General features: G+C 35.7%; 2 protein-coding genes across 3 annotated transcripts; both read right to left on the reverse strand.

Moving 5' to 3' along the window:
• Positions 1 to 324: 324 nt before the first annotated feature.
• Positions 325 to 7027, reverse strand: LOC117102068. The gene is made up of 3 exons (XM_033242288.1): positions 6940 to 7027; positions 3017 to 3828; positions 325 to 1398 (listed from the first exon to the last, which is right to left on the reverse strand). The coding sequence occupies exons 2-3, from the start codon at positions 3726 to 3728 to the stop codon at positions 599 to 601; spliced, it is 1512 nt and encodes a 503-aa protein (XP_033098179.1). The 5' UTR covers positions 3729 to 3828; positions 6940 to 7027; the 3' UTR covers positions 325 to 598.
• A 3634-nt stretch (positions 7028 to 10661) lies between these two features.
• Positions 10662 to 19577, reverse strand: LOC117101954 (homeobox-containing protein 1-like). 2 transcript variants are annotated; one of them, XM_033242082.1, is made up of 6 exons: positions 19446 to 19577; positions 16847 to 17393; positions 15963 to 16180; positions 15099 to 15254; positions 13332 to 13424; positions 10662 to 12226 (listed from the first exon to the last, which is right to left on the reverse strand). In XM_033242082.1, exons 2-6 carry the CDS (start codon positions 17293 to 17295, stop codon positions 11898 to 11900), a joined length of 1245 nt encoding a protein of 414 aa, XP_033097973.1. In that variant the 5' UTR covers positions 17296 to 17393; positions 19446 to 19577; the 3' UTR covers positions 10662 to 11897. The 2 variants fall into 2 exon arrangements, with proteins under 2 accessions (XP_033097973.1, XP_033097974.1); XM_033242083.1 differs by having other exon boundaries at positions 16847 to 17312; positions 19446 to 19561.
• Between the last annotated feature and the right edge of the window lie 318 nt (positions 19578 to 19895).

A 19895-nucleotide genomic window follows, 5' to 3' on the forward strand; every position in this document is an offset into this window, starting at 1 on the left:
ACTTATAGCCTACATGATATTAATGTTGAGTAGGCGATTGATAACATGTTATGAGAATGAAATACAAACCTGTGCTCTATAATGTGTATAGTCCAAATGTTCTTTGTTTCTTTTTTTTTAACAGTAGTGATAATTTTTTTGTTATAACAGTAGTGACAAAATTATGATGACAATGACAACGAAAATACAGGAATAATTAACTACCATTACGAAACCAAATTTTATAAAATCAATCGATCACAACTTTAATTTCGGATGTACATATCCATATAACAAATAAAAATGCATACACAACTTACATAGTGCCTACAAGACAAATTAAACTTTTAACAGTAGTGATAATTTTTTTTTATAACAGTAGTGAAAAAATTATGATGACAATGAAAACGAAAATACAGGAATAATTAACTACCATTACGAAAACAAATTTTATAAAATCAATCGATCACAACTTTAAATTCGGATGTACATATCCATATAACAAATAAAAATGCATACACAACTTACATAGGGCCTACAAGACAAATTAAACTGTTGTATGTACAAATATATATATATATATATATATATATATATGTATATATAGGCCTATACAGCATTACTCATTGGTGAAATGCACTTTGTGCTCAGATCTTATCGATCTGCTAGACCTCAGGCACATTTTCTTCAGCTTTGTCAGGCAACCAGGTTGTTGAGACTCACATTTTACACACACAAAAAGCAGTATGATTATAGAAATTATACTCAAAACGATCAAAACAATTAGGCCTGTTTGATGGCATTGACATTGACAGACTGGCTCTGGGGCTTTATCATTATTATTATTATTGTTTGTTAGTGTTGATATGTTTAATATCAAGGAGCAGGTTTCTGAGGGCAAAATTGTATTTTCACAACTGATTGTTAAGCCATCATCTTTTTTCTTCGCTTGAAACGTGGATGTAATCCATGCGTATGTTTCATTGTAGCTTTTGTACACACTGGTGTGTGATTTCCCCTTAAATTTTAAGTTATCCGGGTTTTTTCTATCAGTGGTACAAGTAAATTCCACAATCTCACCCGCTTCATAAGCAGGCTTAGACGTTTTACACTCAAGATGATGATTGACTGTAAGCCAGGCATAACTTGAAAACAAATATCCATATTCTTCAATATGTACTTGGCACTGGTAATATCCTTCATCCGAGTGCCTCAAGTTATTTATTGTGAGAGTGATCTGTACTTGAGAATTGTTCATTGCGTAACGATTATCAGTTTCATCTATATATTCTTTGTCAACCTCTCCTCTGGTCCACTTTGTTTGAAGAATATTTAATCTAACATCAGTGTTTATAGTGACTGTGAGTACTACATCCATTCCTTCATATGCTGATATATTTTCTGGTCCTGTGATAAATACTGTGGAGGATAATAATTAATTGTAACAATTATAAATTCATATATATCAACAGCCACAGAGGCTGGTGTCCCATAATCTATATATCGACATTTTAAAGTTGCAAACAATGAAAAGAAAACATTATTGTTTTCAGATTATACTACCTTCTAGGATAAACAGGAAAAAATATTCTATTGGTTTGAACTATCCTAGTTTCTTTTTAATTTATTAAAAACAAACCTCCCAACACTAACCATTTTTGTTGGTGAGATGCTAATCAAATATACGATCCACCAGGGTCTTGACAGCCCCTCCCTAAAGCCCCTCCACTTCGTTCCGTGTCCCCCTCCCACCGTTGTCTGACACTGTAAAAATGTGACAAGCCTCTTAATTTTTCCACCACCTCCTACTTATTACATAACCTGGGTCTAATGGCACTAAATGCTTTGTCACCAGGAACACGTCTAGTGGTAGGAACAACTAGTCTCATGACATCAGCAGATGACCTTAATCCACTAGGACGGGAATCATTTCTGTGAAAAATGAGAATATGAGGACCATTCAAAGACAACGTCCCAGACCAGATCAAAAACTAATTAACTGATCTAAATTAAACTTTCGTGAAAGTTAAACTATTAACGTTTGGTGACTACCCAAATTGAATTGTATTTCTCCCTTTGTTATTGTTTTATGTTTGAGAGCCCCTTCAAGTCAGCATTGCTGTTTCGGGCTACCCTCTTCAGTATGGTTTAATAAATAAATAAATTTTCAACCAATACGATAAAAAGCGTTTCCGGTTGGCCGGGTTAGTATAATAACCGCCCGTGAATCCGACAACTTGGTTGTGATTTTAAAAAGCTTTTAAAAACCCATTTGTTCCGGAAAATTTAGGTTTGGTTTGTATTGGAATCTTTAACTTCATATTTGTAATCATTTTAGGTACTTTGTTTTATGATATTGCCGTTTTAAATTGAATGTTAATGATCTGCTTTACCTTTTACATGTGTATTGATAACTATGTTTTAATATGTACGGCGCTCTGGTCTCTTTTGGAAGGGTGCCTAATAAAGGATTATTATTATCCACACCCTACACCGGATCGTCACCAAAATTTAAATGATTCTTCATTGAAACATGACAAACTATCCTGGAAAGTGTCATTTAGATCCATTGATAGTTTTTTTTTTATAGATATTTTAGGTCTGGGACCTTCTTTAAATGACCCTCAAATTCACACCCGAATTTGGATCGTCACCAACATTAAATTATTTCTTCCTTGTAACCTGGTTAAACTTTCACAAAAGTTTCATTCAGATTAGTTGATTAGTTTTTGGACTAAATAGTCCTCATATCCACACCCTAATCCTGACCGTCACCAAAATTTAATCATTTCTTCATTGGGTCATACGTCTAACACTCCTTGTAACGTTCATTTTACACTTACACGACTAAAAACATATCTCCTGGCGAAGATAATAATTATTAATATAATGATTATGATCATCAATGATGGTGATGATGATGATGATAATGATGATGATGATGATGATGATGATGATTATGATGATTATGGTGATGATGAAAAGGGACTCCTTCTTAGTGGTTTTGAGATCATTGTCACTATCTATAGAGACCTACCTTCTGGGAAGATCTTTAAGGTCTTGTTGCACTGACTTCCATTAGACATTTCGCATTTTATGCGTGAATTGTTAAATGGTTTATCAGCTTTGAATTCTGCAGTAGCCCATCGGTGGGTTCCATTACTACAGTGGCAGGCAGTGTTAATCGGTTTTGAGGATGAAGTTGAATCCAATGGTCGATTAGTACCCCCATAATCAGAATAATATCCGTTCCTTGACGAATCTAAAACAATTGCCAAGAATTTCAATGTGTCTGGTGGTGACTTATTCTTCGTCATGCATGTCATATGTACCGTTTCACATAGGTTGTATATAGGCTTTGATATTTCACAGCTCGGATGTGGCTCCCCTGTTACTTCATTGACTGTCAACCACGCTTTGTCTGAAATAAATGTTTGTTCTCTTGTATCTATTTTGCACTGATAATATCCCTTGTCAGAGCGTTTCACTGTTTTAATTTCGAGAGTGAAGATTCTTGTCTTACTGTTATACTCCACAATGTGTTGATCATCTGCTTTGACGACCGTTTCATTTTTCATCCATTTTGTAACTGTAGGATCGTCATCTAAAATGCAGGTAAGTTGACCATCCTCTCCTTCATTTATTGTTATATTGAATGGACCAGACCTAATCAACGATTTATCATCTTTTGAAGAAGCTTGATATGTATAGGAGAACAGTAGTAAAACCGTAATGGAAGCAAAATACATACTTGCGTCTTTGCTTTCAATTTCTGTCACACTGTTGATTCAGTTTACAGTACTTGCAGCAACTTGCTGTTTTCGAAACCAGCAGCAAAATACATTGCCTCTGGATAAATATTGCTCGAGTAATAAAAATTGATAATAGAATAAAGGATGCATGCAACCGTGTAAATATTGCTTTTCTATGTTTAGGCCTACACCATGTCATTATTGTCTGTCTAAGACAGCCAGGGTGACCAGTGATGCAAATCAAATTATGCCGAGGCTGTTGGGAAATTATGCTGAAATATGCAAAATGTTAAATTTCGAATAAGCGCCCCCTGCATAAGCTCCAAATGTTCAATTTCGACAATTTCGAACAACCAAATGTTCAATTTGGTGGCATACTGTGTATGCTACTTCCAATGACGTGATTTATTTAGTATTGCAATTGTACACAAACATTTAAAAAATACTTCCTCAAATAACTACCCCTCAAAAACTTTCCTGAAATAAAGGATGGTATGGCAAGTAGACAGCAACGAAAAAAGGCGATAAACTTTAAATAGAAGAGGCAGTAATGAATTAAAGATTAGCAAAACAAAAAACATTTATTTTCTTTTGTTTTTTTTTTTTTTTTTTTTTTTTTTTTTTTGCAGCTGATATGGAACACGTACGGTTTGCATTGTAGTGATACACAGATAGGCATTACAGTCACTCTAAAAAGAAAGGGGGTCCTCCCCTTTGAAAATTGTGATTTCTTAGATGGCGGGAAATGAGCTTTCCAGACTTCTGAAAACGGTCAGTTAAACCAAACTTCCTCACTCTTATTACAGTAAATAGGCCTATTTATGTGTGTATATATCAGGGAGCAGTGAAATTACAGGGAACAGTGTACTTTCACTGTTCCCTGGTATGTAGGGCCTACATAAAATTGAGTAGGGGCCTATTCTTCTTTTCATGAACTGATGAACCCAAAGAAGATGGAGGGATTTTGAAAATTTCGATCCATAGATGGCAGAAAATTAGCTTTATTCTAGTAGGCCTATTATGTGTGTATATAAAGTGCATCGCATATACCGGTACATATTCTTCTTTCCATGAATTGATGAACCACAAAGAGGAAGGGACACCCACCCCAAAGGGGAAAAAAAACATCCGCCAATGTGAATTTCGAGAAATAACTCGGTCGGGGACTGCATAAACACTCTCTTTCCCCTCCCTCTTTCTTTTCTTACCCAGTCAGCAGCATGCTGACTGGGTTCTGATTCTGAGCAGTTTCTTTCTTTCTGGCAACATTTTAAAAGGCTACTAGTTGCAAACTACTGGACCGATTTTATTAAAACTTGGTCAGTAGGACCGGTGCCACCTCCCATTTATGTGTTGTTCACTACTTGGTGTCAAAGGTCACATAGGGGTCATTAAGGTAAAAAAAATTAAAAATGAATAAAAGACTTCTTCTGTCACAAATAACATGCACAGTCTTGTTCTTGGCACATGTGTATTAGCATAAGGTACGGTCTCTATGGTGTTCAGCGATTTAGGATCAAAGGTCATTAAAGGGTTAGGCCTATTCTTTTGTTCTATCTGATAACATTTTAAAATGCTACTAATGGCAAACGATTGGACCAAACTCAATCAAATTTGGTCATTAAGAACCAACAAAACCTCCTACACCCCAGTCTGGGATTAGGGCTCACATATGGGTCATCGGGGTAATTTTCAAAATAGCCCAAGTGAGCTCAAATTTACCAGGAATGATCCTTAGGACCTTCTAAACACAAAAAAAATACTCTTCATCTCATAGGTCAAAGTTCATAGGTCAAAGGTTCAACTTGTGACTAAGGCAAACGATTGAACGGAATTCAATCAAATTTGATAATTAATTAGAACCAGTGACATCTCTTACACCCCACCCTGGGATTAGGGGTTTCATAGGGGCCATCGGGGTCAAATTTTAAAAATAGCCCAATTGAGCTCGAATTTATCCTTCTAAACATGAAAAAATACTCTTCGCCTATAGGTCAAAAGTCACAAGGGTCATTTTGGTGAAAATTATTAAATATTGCTAGTGACTAACGATTGGACCATTGCATTAGACAGACTCCTACCATACATGAGGTTTTCACAGCTTGAGGTCAAAGGTCACAGTGGTCACCTTAGGGTCAAATCCTAAAAAATGACTGGGTTCATGTTCTATTGAACATAGTATCTCTAGTTGCATTTCTTTCCGATCATACAAAAATCTCCATATAGACATATATATTTTCAGCCACAAGGTGGGGATGGGGGGGGGGGGCAACGCATAACATTACAAAAACAAAATATGTAATTGCACAGACATAGTATATTTGAGCAGCAAAGCGAAACCACTGCAGTTGATATGACCAACTCCCAGATCAGTCTAGTAGTAGAGTATCAGCCCGAGTATCAGTATTTTAATTTAAAACTTAGTAGTCGGTAGTACACTACTCCCGGACGCATGCCTCCCGGACGGACCGAACGAACGCGAATTTCGCCTCCAGGGGACAGGACCGAACTTGATTGAGTACCTGGCCAAAACCATTTTCAATGTGTGGTTAAAAAAAATAAAACCACAGAAAGGCAGCGGCAGTGCACCCATAGCATAGGATTTATTGGATACTCAATCAATGGACGAATTCATTTGTATTATGTGGTATGGTATCCACGGTTATTGACGGCTGGTTTAATTCAGATTTAAAGTTTTTTTTTTCTGAGGTCAAAATTATGCTAAATTTTTCTAAAATTTTGCTAGCACATATGCTAGATGCTAAATGGGTCTAAATTATGCCAAAAAGCATAATTATGCTAGGTCTGGTCACTATGAAGGCAGCAGACAACTTAACCATATGGAACGCCGGGAGTGCCTTCATTCATTCATCACTGACGAAATGCATGCTGCAGTGACCAAATTTATGCTGCAATGACTATTTTCAAAATTTCCAGTGACCAATTTCATTCAGCAGTGACCAAATTCACTCAGCAGTGACCAAATTTATGCTGCAGTGATACTTGTTATGTGTTTTCCACGTGACAGGTTGTCTACGTTATATATATATATATACCGCAAAATAGTTTAGAGACGTATATCATGATTTATATTTATAAAACATCTCTTCGGAGATCTTTTGTCGTAAAAATTAAGAAGAGGGCCACATTGATCTCTGTTATTTGCTATGCATCAAAGACTAGTGTTGTCTAATTGCGCATGAATTACCTGCTTTAATCGGTTTTGAATCCCACCACAAGGCCTCAATGGCCTAGTTGGTTAAGGCGTCTGCTAGGCAGCAGAAGGTCCCGGTTCAGTATTTACCTCTGGAATTGAATTGAAAACAAAGAAAAAACAATTAAATTAAAGTATTACTTTTTAATTGTGACATAAATTTGAGCTTGAAACATTATTAGATTGATGGGTGTAGTGCCATCATCAAATGCCCAAAATTACCGGCAATCATCAATATTACCCTAAAACGCTGGTATTCAAACTTTTAAGTTGGTGGAGTTCCCATCAAGTGGCGGATCCAGGAAGTCGAAATAGAGGGGCTCCAGGGAAGGACTTTTACAAATACTGGTAAATACCACCTGGTTGGGGCTGAGGTAAGCACATTTTATAATTATGACATCTAGATAGACGGAAACGGCACTCTCAGACTTTGGAGTATATATAACATTTTTTTTTTTCCTTAATTTTTATAATTTTAAAAATGTTGCGGGGCCCGGGCCGGCTGTCCCTCCCCCTCTTGAATTCGCCATTGCAATCTGTTGAGATCAGCTGTGGGCCAACATAGCTTGTGTAGGCCTACTTTCATTTTTTTTTTTCAGCCCCACCCAACTGTGATGGACCTTGTTATAGAAAAATGAGAGAATGCAGTAGCATGGGAAATGGAGGAGGATAAAACTAACTTCATCCCAGGATCTCTACCCTTATACTAGACATTTTTAGAGCACAAAAAATACACTCATGTACTAGTAGTTAAAAACAATGCTATCGCCAGAAATTCCCTGATGAACAGTCCGATAATCTCCAAAGGGGTCCACATTACCTCGCCCTATCCAGCCAACATTTAATATAAAATTTTAAATTTTTTTTTTACCCCCCAACGAATCTCTCCTAACTCCTGTCTCTTATACACATCTAGATGTGTATAAGAGACAGAGCATAATGCCTCAGTCGGGTGTCTAGAAAACAAAAATTTCATGTGGCATACATCGCCCCTAGGGTAGTGTTATCTCAATCTGCCCAATTTTCCCCCTTGTCTTAGACATCTTTGGATCTCCCCTTGCAACTTCCCCGACGGGGAGAGCCTCCCAACAGGGAATGGGAAGCCTCCCGACGCGGGATGTATCCCTTCGACCCACTCCCCATCCCCCCGTCGGGGAGAAAAGCCACAATTTGTCAATTTTAATCTTTCAGTAAATAAAATTGTATAGGCTAGGCCTACATTCTGAGTCCACTTTGAATGTGAACGATTTCCGATTGCTGGAAGCTGCGTACACGTACACCCATCGCATACTCGTCTCATGGATACAATGCACAATTTGTCTGTATACAGCAGGTCTATTTTGTAAATACCTTACAGATACAATGTAGTTTGAGGCCTTGTGTTCATTTTGTCGATGTAGCCCCAGGGCCATATGAAGCAAATTATTTCCCCCCACCCCACCCCACCCCTCCTCCAACTTTATCCCACAGAGCGTTATTTAAGGCGCCAGATGTAACTTCCAATAATATAGGCCCTACGTACGTCTGTAACGATTCGATCGTTACAAACATTACGTATATTATGGTTTACTTACAAGAATTGTCCATGTTCCAATTAGAGGGCTTGCTTTGTCGTTAAACCATGTTTAAACGATTGATCATTATTTGATTCTGAATAAGTGGTCTCGAATTCGAGACCCCTCTAATTCGAGACCATTTTTACAGAACCATATAAATGATAAATCAAAGCTTCCATCTAATTACAGACCGAACCCCAAGTCCTAGGTCCCAGAGTGGTCTCGATTTGAGTATACAAGGAAATGTAATTTGTTTTCTTATTGTACAACGTAGGTGCGGTACATTTTCTTTTGAAAAAGACACGTCAAGTCTGCAAATTAATGAAAAGATTGTGAAATTTCTATATAAGTACAATCATTCTTTAAAATGGACTGTATATAAAAGTCGAAAAGTTTACAAATATCCCCTTTTCACTTGTCTGGTTGTCAATTTCATATAAATATTACTTTAAAATATCCTTTCTGTGAGGTTGTGTTTTCTGAGTCAGGCCCTACTGTAATTTAAAAACGATACAATAGGCCTATTCGCACATCAGGCCTTATCTCATAGATAGCCGTTAACACTGTTAAATTATATATAAATAATAAAGAAAGGTAAATACAATGTTCGAATAAAGGACATGATAATACATTGTTAAGCATGGCTCTCAACGAATGTTGTCCTATAAATAAATGAATAAAGAAATTGTATAATAAAATTCCTCTGACGAGATTCGAACCTGCTGTCAAGTCGAGCGTCATAACCATTAGACCACAGAGGCTTTATGCATAGAGAATAATTTTCTCTATGCTTTATGGTAGAACAGATTTAGGTTACCGCCAGATACACTCTATTACACAAAAAGTACGGCGGGAAAAAATAGTTGCATAGTACTTAATGTGTAATAGAGTATCTGGCAGTAATTTGAATCTGTCTGTATAGGTCTATTCTGTAAATACCTTATTTTTTAAATACCTTATGATGACATAATTAATGTTGAAATATTGAATCCCAACACTATGGCCTGCATTTCAATACTTGGAATATGTATTATACTTTCTTATCTGAGATTAATCAGTGGACCTTTCGGTTTTTACAATAGTAGTGTAAGGCCAATTGTGTTCATACAAATTCAGATTATCGCCAGATACACTCTATTACACAATAAGTACGGCGGGAAAAAATAGTTGCATATAAAGTATTGTGTAATAGAGTAGGCCTATCTGAATCTGATCATGAAGCCTCCATGGTTTAATGGTTCGCAACAAAAAAATAATAAATTATGACGTCATCCGTTAACGTCGTGCGGCGAAAACTACATATAACGAAAAATCTTGGATACCCTCCCCAGAACCCATTGGTGAATAAGCCAATCATTTCGTTGAGGAACACCACTTTGAAAAGCATTTTAAAGGCTCAGAGTGCCATTTCCAGGCATGAAGTTGTGTTATTGCATAGTAATATACATAATAGTCACTAACATTAAAATGTAATGTTATTAGAATAAAGAAAAATTTTTATGTCTTTGTTGTTCGACCTATCTTAATATACCTGTATTAGAAACTGATAATGAAAGCAAGACCGAAATAATTACAAGTTACTATTACCAAATTAAATATACGTCCTGTTTTTTAAATCATATAACAACATGTCACATATCTATTATACTGTATATGATTGTTCAATGTACCATTTGTTCATAATTATTATAAACTTGTATACTCTGTTCTTAGGAATAGGCCTACTATACTCACTACATCTCAGAACTGATCACACTCTGTTCAGCTAATGCAAAAGGACATTAAAGTTCACTACATCTACAACCCTTCATGTGCCTACTTTTCATCTGACGACTTATGTAGGGAAAGGTCCTTACAGTCGTTGAACCCAATCTCTGGAATTCACGTCCCCAATCCGTTCAAGAGTCTCCTAATTTGATGATCTTTAAGCGCCATCTTAAATCATTCTTATTTGACAAGCTCTAATTTTCCTCTACTCTCCTCTTTTTTTCTTTTCACTTTTCTTTATTTGTGATGCGTTTCTTTTCTACCAGTTTCTTTTTCTGTTTTTAACCATTTATTCATATTTCTTTTTCTTTTCTGTTGTTTCGGAAAGTGCATAGTGACAAATGTTGTATGCATTATACAAGTGCACAACCATCAACAGAAGAATATGGCAGCTTCGTTTTGAGAAGAAATTACTGTATTTAAATTTATGAATATCTTCTTAATTAGTAAAACTGTAAATATTAATCATTCATGTCATGATTATCACTAAAAATATTCTGGTTTATTATGCCTTAATTTGTCAACATTAACTTTAAAAATGGTGCATTCTAAATGGCTCAACAATTCCATCAAAGTTGGCAAATGTTTAAAGCATTTTTATTATTTAGACAATGCATTCCTTTTAATTTTATAATATAAATACTAAAGTTAAAAAAATATTATTACTAATAGTAGTAATAATAATTAAAATAAAAATAAATAGTAATATAAATACAATAATTCATGCTTTGGTTTTAAAACTGTATGAAGAAATATGTTTGAAACATTCAAGAAATTATGAGCACCAGTTTCACAGTACTTTAAATTTTAAAGATACCAAAGTATAAATTTGTAATTAAAAAAAATCTAAATTTTACAGCTGGAAAACTTTAACATAAACACCCACCCCTAAAGCCAGGCACACACTGAGTTGATGGTCGGCCAACGAATCCATCTGTACTTTGAGTGAGCGTAATGAGAAGATGTCTGCTGATTACTATTGGGCCAACAAGTTCATCCACACATTGAGCATGCGCTTGACATTGTTGGTCACATGGCCAGTCTCATGGGGTTGCACTGACAGACTGCCAGTCGAGACATTGTGCACCTGGATTTAAGTACTGTATTACCAAATCCAACGTTGCTACCAATTAACCAGTTAATACTGTTGTGTGCATTCACTGTACACTGTGGCTAATGCTTTTGATGAGTTCATAGTGAGGTTATATTAATAAAAACATAATTTTAAGTATAAACGAACAATGAGCTTTTGATTCTGACACTGTGTAGTCTACTCCATCATCTTCATTTTTGCCTCATCAGCTTCTGTCAAACTTCATCATTCTTTTAATGTAAATTTCATTTCAGCATCCTCAGGTACAGTCAATCAAATGCAGGAAGAAATCTAGCCTGGGTTCCAGGCCTAATTTGGGGTTACTCACTCTCTATTGCGGTTAGTGCGCTCCATACCTAATTTAATTGGCGTACCATACTCGACTATTTTTTTTTTCAGAAGAAATCCTGAACATGTTGTCTCAAGAGGTTACTGCTTGTTTTCTATGTTAATCCACATGCATAAAAAACAGTAAACATCCCAAGAATTATGTCCTACTTCCGATTATAAAAATTCCTCTATAAAATATACATTTGTTAGTTCTCCAGTAACGACCTAACATGGCCTACAAATCTGTGATCCTCATCTTTCATTGAACTTCCGTGAACTTCAAGGGAAAGTGGTACTGGCATAATAGATGTCGGTAATGAAGTCTCGACCACACCAAGTTGGTTGTCAGCATTCTTTTGTGAAGAGTTTGTGTTGATCTGGGAGAAAAAGTCTGTGTTTGTCGGGAGGTTGCTGGTGCCAGCCATATTTTCTGCGTTGGATGCATTGGGTGAGAGTTGATCATGGCCAAGATCATCAACGGAATCCAGGGATTCTACGTCACCTGATGCATCTGATGTCTGGCCGTTTGCTATTTCTGCAACAAAATAAACAATAGGAATCAGTAAAATGCTTGTTAATGACAATTACAAAATGTTGAAGACCTTTGCTTTTGTTATTAGATTCAAGACTCCAGATTCATTTCATATGGTCATACATAAAAACATTTTATATTTGTTTTCATGGGTAGAAAAATATTAAAATATTATTTTAATTATATGACATTATAGACTTGCACATAACTCTAAAAATTCTATCTATATATCTATCTTTGTTTGGGAAAGGAATAAGACTTTTTATGTCAATTTGCATGTGATTATAATACAGTTGACCTTGCCTAAGTCAAATCCAAAATGCCACTAAAATATTGTTTGATTAATGGAAAGCACAACAATTTGGCTGTAAAATTAGATCGACTTCGAAATTATTCAACTTGTGCAAAGTTGACTTCGGTAAGTTTAACTGTACTTCTATACAATTTACCGTTCATTTGAACTCAAAGGTTGTACTGAATACAGTATGGACATGCTGATTAAACTGATACTAAACATTATCAACTACTTTTTTTAATTTGAAGTTTTTCTTTAATGCTTTCATTGGATATACTCTATCCCTAAGTACAGTATCACCATATCCTGGCGCAGTCTCTGGGTTTTTGTCATAATTGTTTCGTATGTTTTATCTTTTGGTATTTTAAAGTTTCATTATAATTGTTGTCCCTGTGTTGCATATTAATTTTATTTTTAAATTGTTGTTCCCTGTTTTTGAATGCAATATTTTGTTCTAAAACTATGGAATTTTATTATTATTCTTGCAATTTTAATGATTTTAACTATGGATTATTTTAAAATGTTCTCATATTAATATTACATTGCAGTTTGGATTTTATATATTTCTATTTGAATTGTCTTGAAAGAGGGCCTCTTAAAGTCAGCATTGTTGTTAGAACCACCCTCTCAACAGATTACTGAATAAATAAATAAATAAATAAATAAATAAATATGTATTGAAACAAAATGATGAAAGTTTGAGAATACAGTATTCGAGGGGAATATTGGGTCTGATAAGACAAACTGTATGTAAGTTACAGAAGGTGCCTGATAATAATATTAACAAATGTATTTATTTGTTACATTCCTTACCTCTTGCTTTCCGTTTTCTATCTTTCCTTCTGTTTGCAAACCAATTATATACATTCATAGGGGTGATCACTCTATGTTCGCCACATATATCCTCTGTTGAAATAAAACGAGACACAATGTAATATGTTATTTGTTATATATGTGCAAGTCAAATGGCCGAGTGGTTAAGGCAGGGGCGTTGCAACGTACAGCCACAATATCGGCGCTGGTTCGAACGGCACGTTCTCCTATGGTTCTGTATGTGGAAAGTCTTCTCGGATAAGGACTATAAACCGAAACCCAGTGTACACAAGCAGAAGCCCCACCTGACAGCTGAGAGCCCAAAACACAACTGCCACACCAACCATTCCTACTAATGGTCATGTATTAAAACAATTGTGCTTGTGTCCTCATTTTAAAATAAACTTACCTGACATAATTTTTTATTGGTTTTTTAAAAATGAAAATACTGAAACCATTTTAACACCCTTTTTTCAACTATGCTTAAGTCATGCAAATAGCTTAATGTTGTGATTGCACCACCCCTTATACTGCAGGTGTTCATCCACTTTGTGCTTTAAAAAAATTCCAATGTCTCAGTTCTAGACATTTTTAAAAAGGACAACGATCAACTTTTAATTATATAGTCTAACCCTGGTATTCTTAAAACAAACTTTAGTCGTGGTTCAAGTTAAAACTTAAAAATTACGTCATTTCGTATTCTTAAAACGGACTTCGACTAGCACTATGACTAAATGACGCGAACCTCGACTAAAATGATACCTCGCAGTCCGAATTTTTTAGTCAGCCTAGGGTCAGGCTAAATCGCCGACTTGAAATATTTACCCCACTAAAAACGTGTTTTTGTAACTCACAAGAAAGTGAAACGAATAAAAACGATTGTATACGCAGGTTTGATATAACTTCATTTTGTTAAACAAAAGAGACATCAAGTTTAGCTTCCAAAAGGAAAAATTAACATGTTTTGCTAGCCGTATGCGGTAGTTCCTGATTTGCACGTAATCCCCTCGCGTTGCAATCACCTATCTTCAACATAACAACAACAAAGATGGCGCCACCCTTGCTCGGGCTCAACTATAATAGCTCTCCAAAGAAAGCAAATTTTCAGTGAATGTTCAAATTCTTTATCGTAATATGTTAACAACTAATATAGTTATTTATTGAAAAAAATTATTTAAGCGAATGATGGTCTATTATGGATTATGAGGAAATAAGTTTTTGACCCACAGATGGCAGCTTAATATTCATCTGCGTTACCGGATCTCTAAAATTTCGTCTGCTATTAAAGTTAGCTCTTTTCATTGGTTAGTTTGGTAGTCGTGGCTTGCCAGTCGTCTTCAGTTGAAGACTAGGACTTGATTTAGTCGTAGTTAAAACTTTGACTACGTTGTTTGTGAATACAAACTGAAGTTGAAGTTGCAACTAGCACTAAATTAAGTTCTAGTTCGAAGTTCGACTAAAGTTTGTTTTAAGAATACGGGCGTTAGTACAAGCAACTTTTGATGCATACCTATTTAATGCTTTTGATGTATTGATGAGAATTTGGTATTATCAGATTAAAGTATATATGTCTAAATGCCAAATATTATATTATGATGCATAGTTTGGGGTATGCGGACTGCAGCAGCCTTAGGGTTTCAATGATCTTACCGTACCCTATAACAACTCCCAGCTGTACACCATAATGCATAGTTTGGGGTATGTGGGCTGTGTTCTTTTTCAGTAAACTACTGTGTGTTGTTTATCAAATGTAACAGTTTATCGTACCTATACCAGCACTTAAACTGTTGAGAGTATCCGCCATGCTACGCACTTCATTCATGCTTGGGTAGGCATTCTCCTTTCGGTATGTTTCCAGGATTTGTAGTTCCTTCTCAGACCAGTGAAGTCTATCACGTCGGCTAAAAACCGGTCTCGCTTGCCCTGATGAAATCAAAGATAATTGCTTATCAGAAAAAATAGGCCTAAAGGAATAAGATATCAAGGGGCATTCATTGTTTAATTATCTTACTACTCTTTTTGATATAAATAGCAGTCAAAATCTTGTGTTCCATCTAGTTGTTGCAACAGTGATAAAGTAGGGCACTGAGGTAAAAGTTGGGATATAAATAAAGCATTGAGTGAGACTTTTTTTATTCCTTGTTTTTCCATTTTTTCGTGGTGGCGGGTGCGCTAATTGGCCAAAAATAATATTTTTTATTTTTATTCGAAATCATTAATATTTGCTGGCGGGTTCGCTAAACAAGGTATAAAAAAAGTCTTGCCTTAATGTAATAAGATGTGAATAAGCGTAAGAGTAGAAGAAATTATATGATGCTCACTGTTCTAATCACTGCAGATACCTTTGGTTTAATTATTATTGAAAATGTCATATTATCTAATGCTACTGTACATCAGATTGATAAATATATTTGCAATCACTGCTGTAATACAAATTAATACAAACTGAACAGTATGTCATGCAACAAAGTTGCAGTTAGTTACTATTTAGAAAACCATGGTAAATAAGGAACAAAGAACAACAAAAAAATTATAATGTAGTGTACCACCACCTTCCCCCCTTCCCCCATCGGACAGACCTGGGCCACCCTTCTCCATCATACGACGCCACTAAGTATAAGGGTTTCTTACCTTCAGTCCTATTTTGTTGAGACTGATTCCCCCTGTTTGATAAATAGTACCAAGAATAAAGAAGTTTAATGGCATTCTTCGTTAGGCCTCTACCATTTAAAAGATAGTGCGACAGAATTCCCTTTTGGATACCAAGTTCTTTGGCGAGCCAGTTCTGAGATATGTCATGACCTAATACAAACATTTTGATGTCCTCCCACAGTTTGTTTGGATCATGGCTGTGTAGAAAAAGCAAAAAGAGAAACAAACTGTTAAGCATACAGATCAGGAAAAAGGGCCTACTTAACTTATGTGCTTATTTCCTGTAGTGTCTCTTCAGGCTTGGTCATCTTGCATTACATTGGTATCAGCAGTAAACACCTCCGTCAGGATTTTCCTCCTTAAATAAACATCCTACATGGCCGAAACATTGTATTGGAAGCATAATTACTGTCCATTTACTAATTTCAATTCACTTAGTGTCCATAGGCAAGATACTCCAACTAGGCCAGATAGATTTTGCTGATTTAGAAACATTTTACTACAAAAATCATTAACAGCCAATTTAAAAGTCTTAATACGGGAAAGGTATTTTTATAACTGTATGTTAAATGATGGGGATTTTTTTCTCTTTCAAATTTTGAATTTTAAGGGAATAGCGCACTTAAATACATAAATTAAAGGAACTGAAATTTTCTTGGTTATAGAGCATTAAGTATTCCAGATGCATAGCTAGATTGAACGTTCACCATTATTAAATGTGTAAAAACACAGAAAAAATTAAAATTAAAATTAATAATATAAAAATGATAATAATAATAATAATAATAATAATAATAATAATAATAATAATAATAATAATAATTGTTAATATGATATACTGGTAAAATGAAAACAAACCCAACCTTATTAGTCTGTGAAATTCCGCTTCAGCCTCCAAATCCATAACCGGCTCTTGACCTGACACTCTAGTGTTCATTAAATACACACTTGATGGTATCTGACCTGATTCAGAACTTCTTTGACTATGTGCAGCAAGTGCAGAGTTCTGCTGCTGCACTACAGAACTTGGTATCGAGACAGGGCTCTGTGATGCAGACCTGTGCAATGAACTCTGGTGAGAGTAAGCTGAACTGGAAACAGACTGGTTTTCATTTGTTCCGGAATATACTCTTGGTACTGTGTGGACATCCTTAATCTGGATCCGTTTCTCTGGTGATGGTCCAAGGTCATTGTCCAGCTTCTCCATCGCAGATATAGCTGCGACCATCTCTTCTTTTGTCATTCCGGTAGCACGTAACCGACGTAACAATTCATATTGTTCAATCGTGTAGCGTGGCTGTGCCCCAGACATCCTTTCATCTGATCTTACTAAGTTCAGAAGTGAATTAAAGACATTAAAAGGTTGTAAGATTTTTGTTAGGCAGTGCCAAGGGTTTCAGTGATACTGTACTGTAATGGACAAAAAAGAACAGATGAAATATTAATGTAGTAATCCATGGTGATTAAGTTATTTTTACAACAACTAAAGAAAATACTAATAAATATATTTAGGAATGGATGGGCAATATACTAGTATAGCCAAACAATTAATAGGAATTAATTACTAACACTAAGATAGCGAGACCTTCAAGTTATGGTTAAAGTAGTGTTAGGGTGGAGTACTAACTAAAGTACATTTAGTGCACCATTGATCAAAATGAAGTTTTGGAGTGTTGAACTTGTATATCGGTCTGTAAATGACTATCAATCCCTAGTGGTCGTAGTATGTTAAAAGGGCAATTACCAGTAAAATTGGTATAATAAAAGTGCTACTACAAAACTAGGGCCAAGCCTAGCCTATGGGAATGGCATCATGTTTCGGTCACAAACCAGTTCGGTCGTTTGTCTTACTATTAAAATATAGACTATACTTACTTTACAAACAAATAGACTTATGATACCAGTTACCACTGAGAATTTTAAAGTTTGTTAAACTTAGAATTAAGCTTGTTTCTTATAATTATTATCAGTAGGATACTGTATTCATTAGTTTAGACATTCAATTATTCGAATTGAGTGAAAACACAATACAAAATGTATTTCATATTTGCGGCCGAAATAAGGGCGTTGACCCGTGGTTGAAAGTGGGAGGGACGAATTGCAAAAAAGAGAAGTCTTGGGCCGCAGACCCAAGCCTTGGCTGCGGGCAAGAAGGGCCGTCTAGCTCTGGCAATTATACTGTAGCCTATAAGTCATACCAAATTGATTTTAAGGAATGCATTTAACATTTATTCCCACATTACATTTTCAATATACAGTGGCCGATCCAGGAATTCAAAATAGAGGGGGCCTAGGAAGGGAATTTTACAGATGGAATGCAGACCACCTCAGCCCTACCATGGTTTGGGCTGAGGCAAGAAAATTTATGATTATGGCACCTCTAGTTGGCTGGAAATGGCTTAATTTGAATATGATTTTCTCTTTTCTCCACTTTTTTTTAATAAAAAAAAAACACATAGGGAGGATGGGCTGGCCGGGCCCCCTTGAATCTGTACTAAAATACTCATCATAAAAAGTTTTTTAATTTATACTGGTAATCATAATCATGACTGCTTATATATTTTGTGCAGACTATTTATAAAACTAATGATTCATTATCTACTAATTAGCTTGTGACATATTCGAACCATGAAAAACAAATAAAATAAACTTAAATATATAGAAATTGATAGACTTTTCCATGTCAAGGGCTGTATAATTATTGTTTATTAACGGCTATATAAAATTCAATTGACTAACTATAATTATTTGTAATTAATAGGAAAAAAACAGGAATATATATGGGAACACTAAGTATATACAGGTCTTAATAGTATACAAAAGAAATAAATTGTTTATAAAATTGTGCAGTTTTGAGTTTGTAAAAATGTTGGCCTAATAAGTTTACACGCTTCCAATTTTAACAACGTACAGTACATTTTCACATTAAATTTAGCCTCTGATAACTGCTGCACCCATAAAATTGATGGAATGGATACTGAGATGGTTATGAAATGTACAAACAATTGGGTTTTTACTTTTGGTCCGGAAATATGCACCACACTTAGAACAGAGCAAAAGTGGACAGACAAAATTCATGACATTCGTAATTGTTGTTCTTGCCACTCGTTTTGAGAAGTGGGATTATAATAGAAGATTGATGAAAAGTGGGGGACAATTGATATGATGTCCCCCTACTTTGAAAAGTGGAGGAGACGTGTCCCCACTGTCACCCACCTATCGACGCCCATTGGCCGAAAAGGTCCTACACTACACAACTACCAATACCACTACAGTACCACTACAACTACTATACTACTACTACTAGGCCTAGCACTTACACCTAAGACTGGCATAGCCTATATGACTGTGTAGGTGAACTTCATGTCCGAAAACTTCGGGCCTAGCATTGAATCATTTGTAATTATATTTTCTAGGAATTCCGGTACCGATAATAAAAAACCAACGTGTAAACAAAATTACCATCTACTTCATCCTTAAGTCAAACGTCACTTTGCTGTCTAAAACCTTTCATTTCTACAAAAATTAAAAAAACAACAAACAACATCTCCAGCTCGTTGATGGTGGCCACATTAATGAATAATTATAATCCAGACGCCCAAGTGCATGTTTTGAAATAGCGCCACCCCGAATCTTGTTGAGTATCAAAATCAAGACCAAAATACAGTATCGAACGAACGGGCAAAATGCATACAGTGTGTAATAAACAATGGTAAAATAAAAGATAGACTGTCAGGGGCGGATCCAGAAATGTCCAAAAGGAGGGGCCGGAAGGGGGGCCGAAAGTTGGGCCGATTGACACAACACTGTCGTAGGGGGTCCGGGGGCATGCCCCCGCGAAATTTTTGTGTTCTAGACGCCCAAACATAACATTTGAGGCATTCTTGGCCATGAGGCGTTCTAGGCTATCAT

The sequence above is a fragment of the Anneissia japonica genome, unplaced genomic scaffold (genome assembly GCF_011630105.1).
Source record: "Anneissia japonica isolate Jap-2015-1 unplaced genomic scaffold, ASM1163010v1 scaffold997_len2565447_cov190, whole genome shotgun sequence".
NCBI lineage: Eukaryota > Metazoa > Echinodermata > Crinoidea > Comatulida > Comatulidae > Anneissia > Anneissia japonica.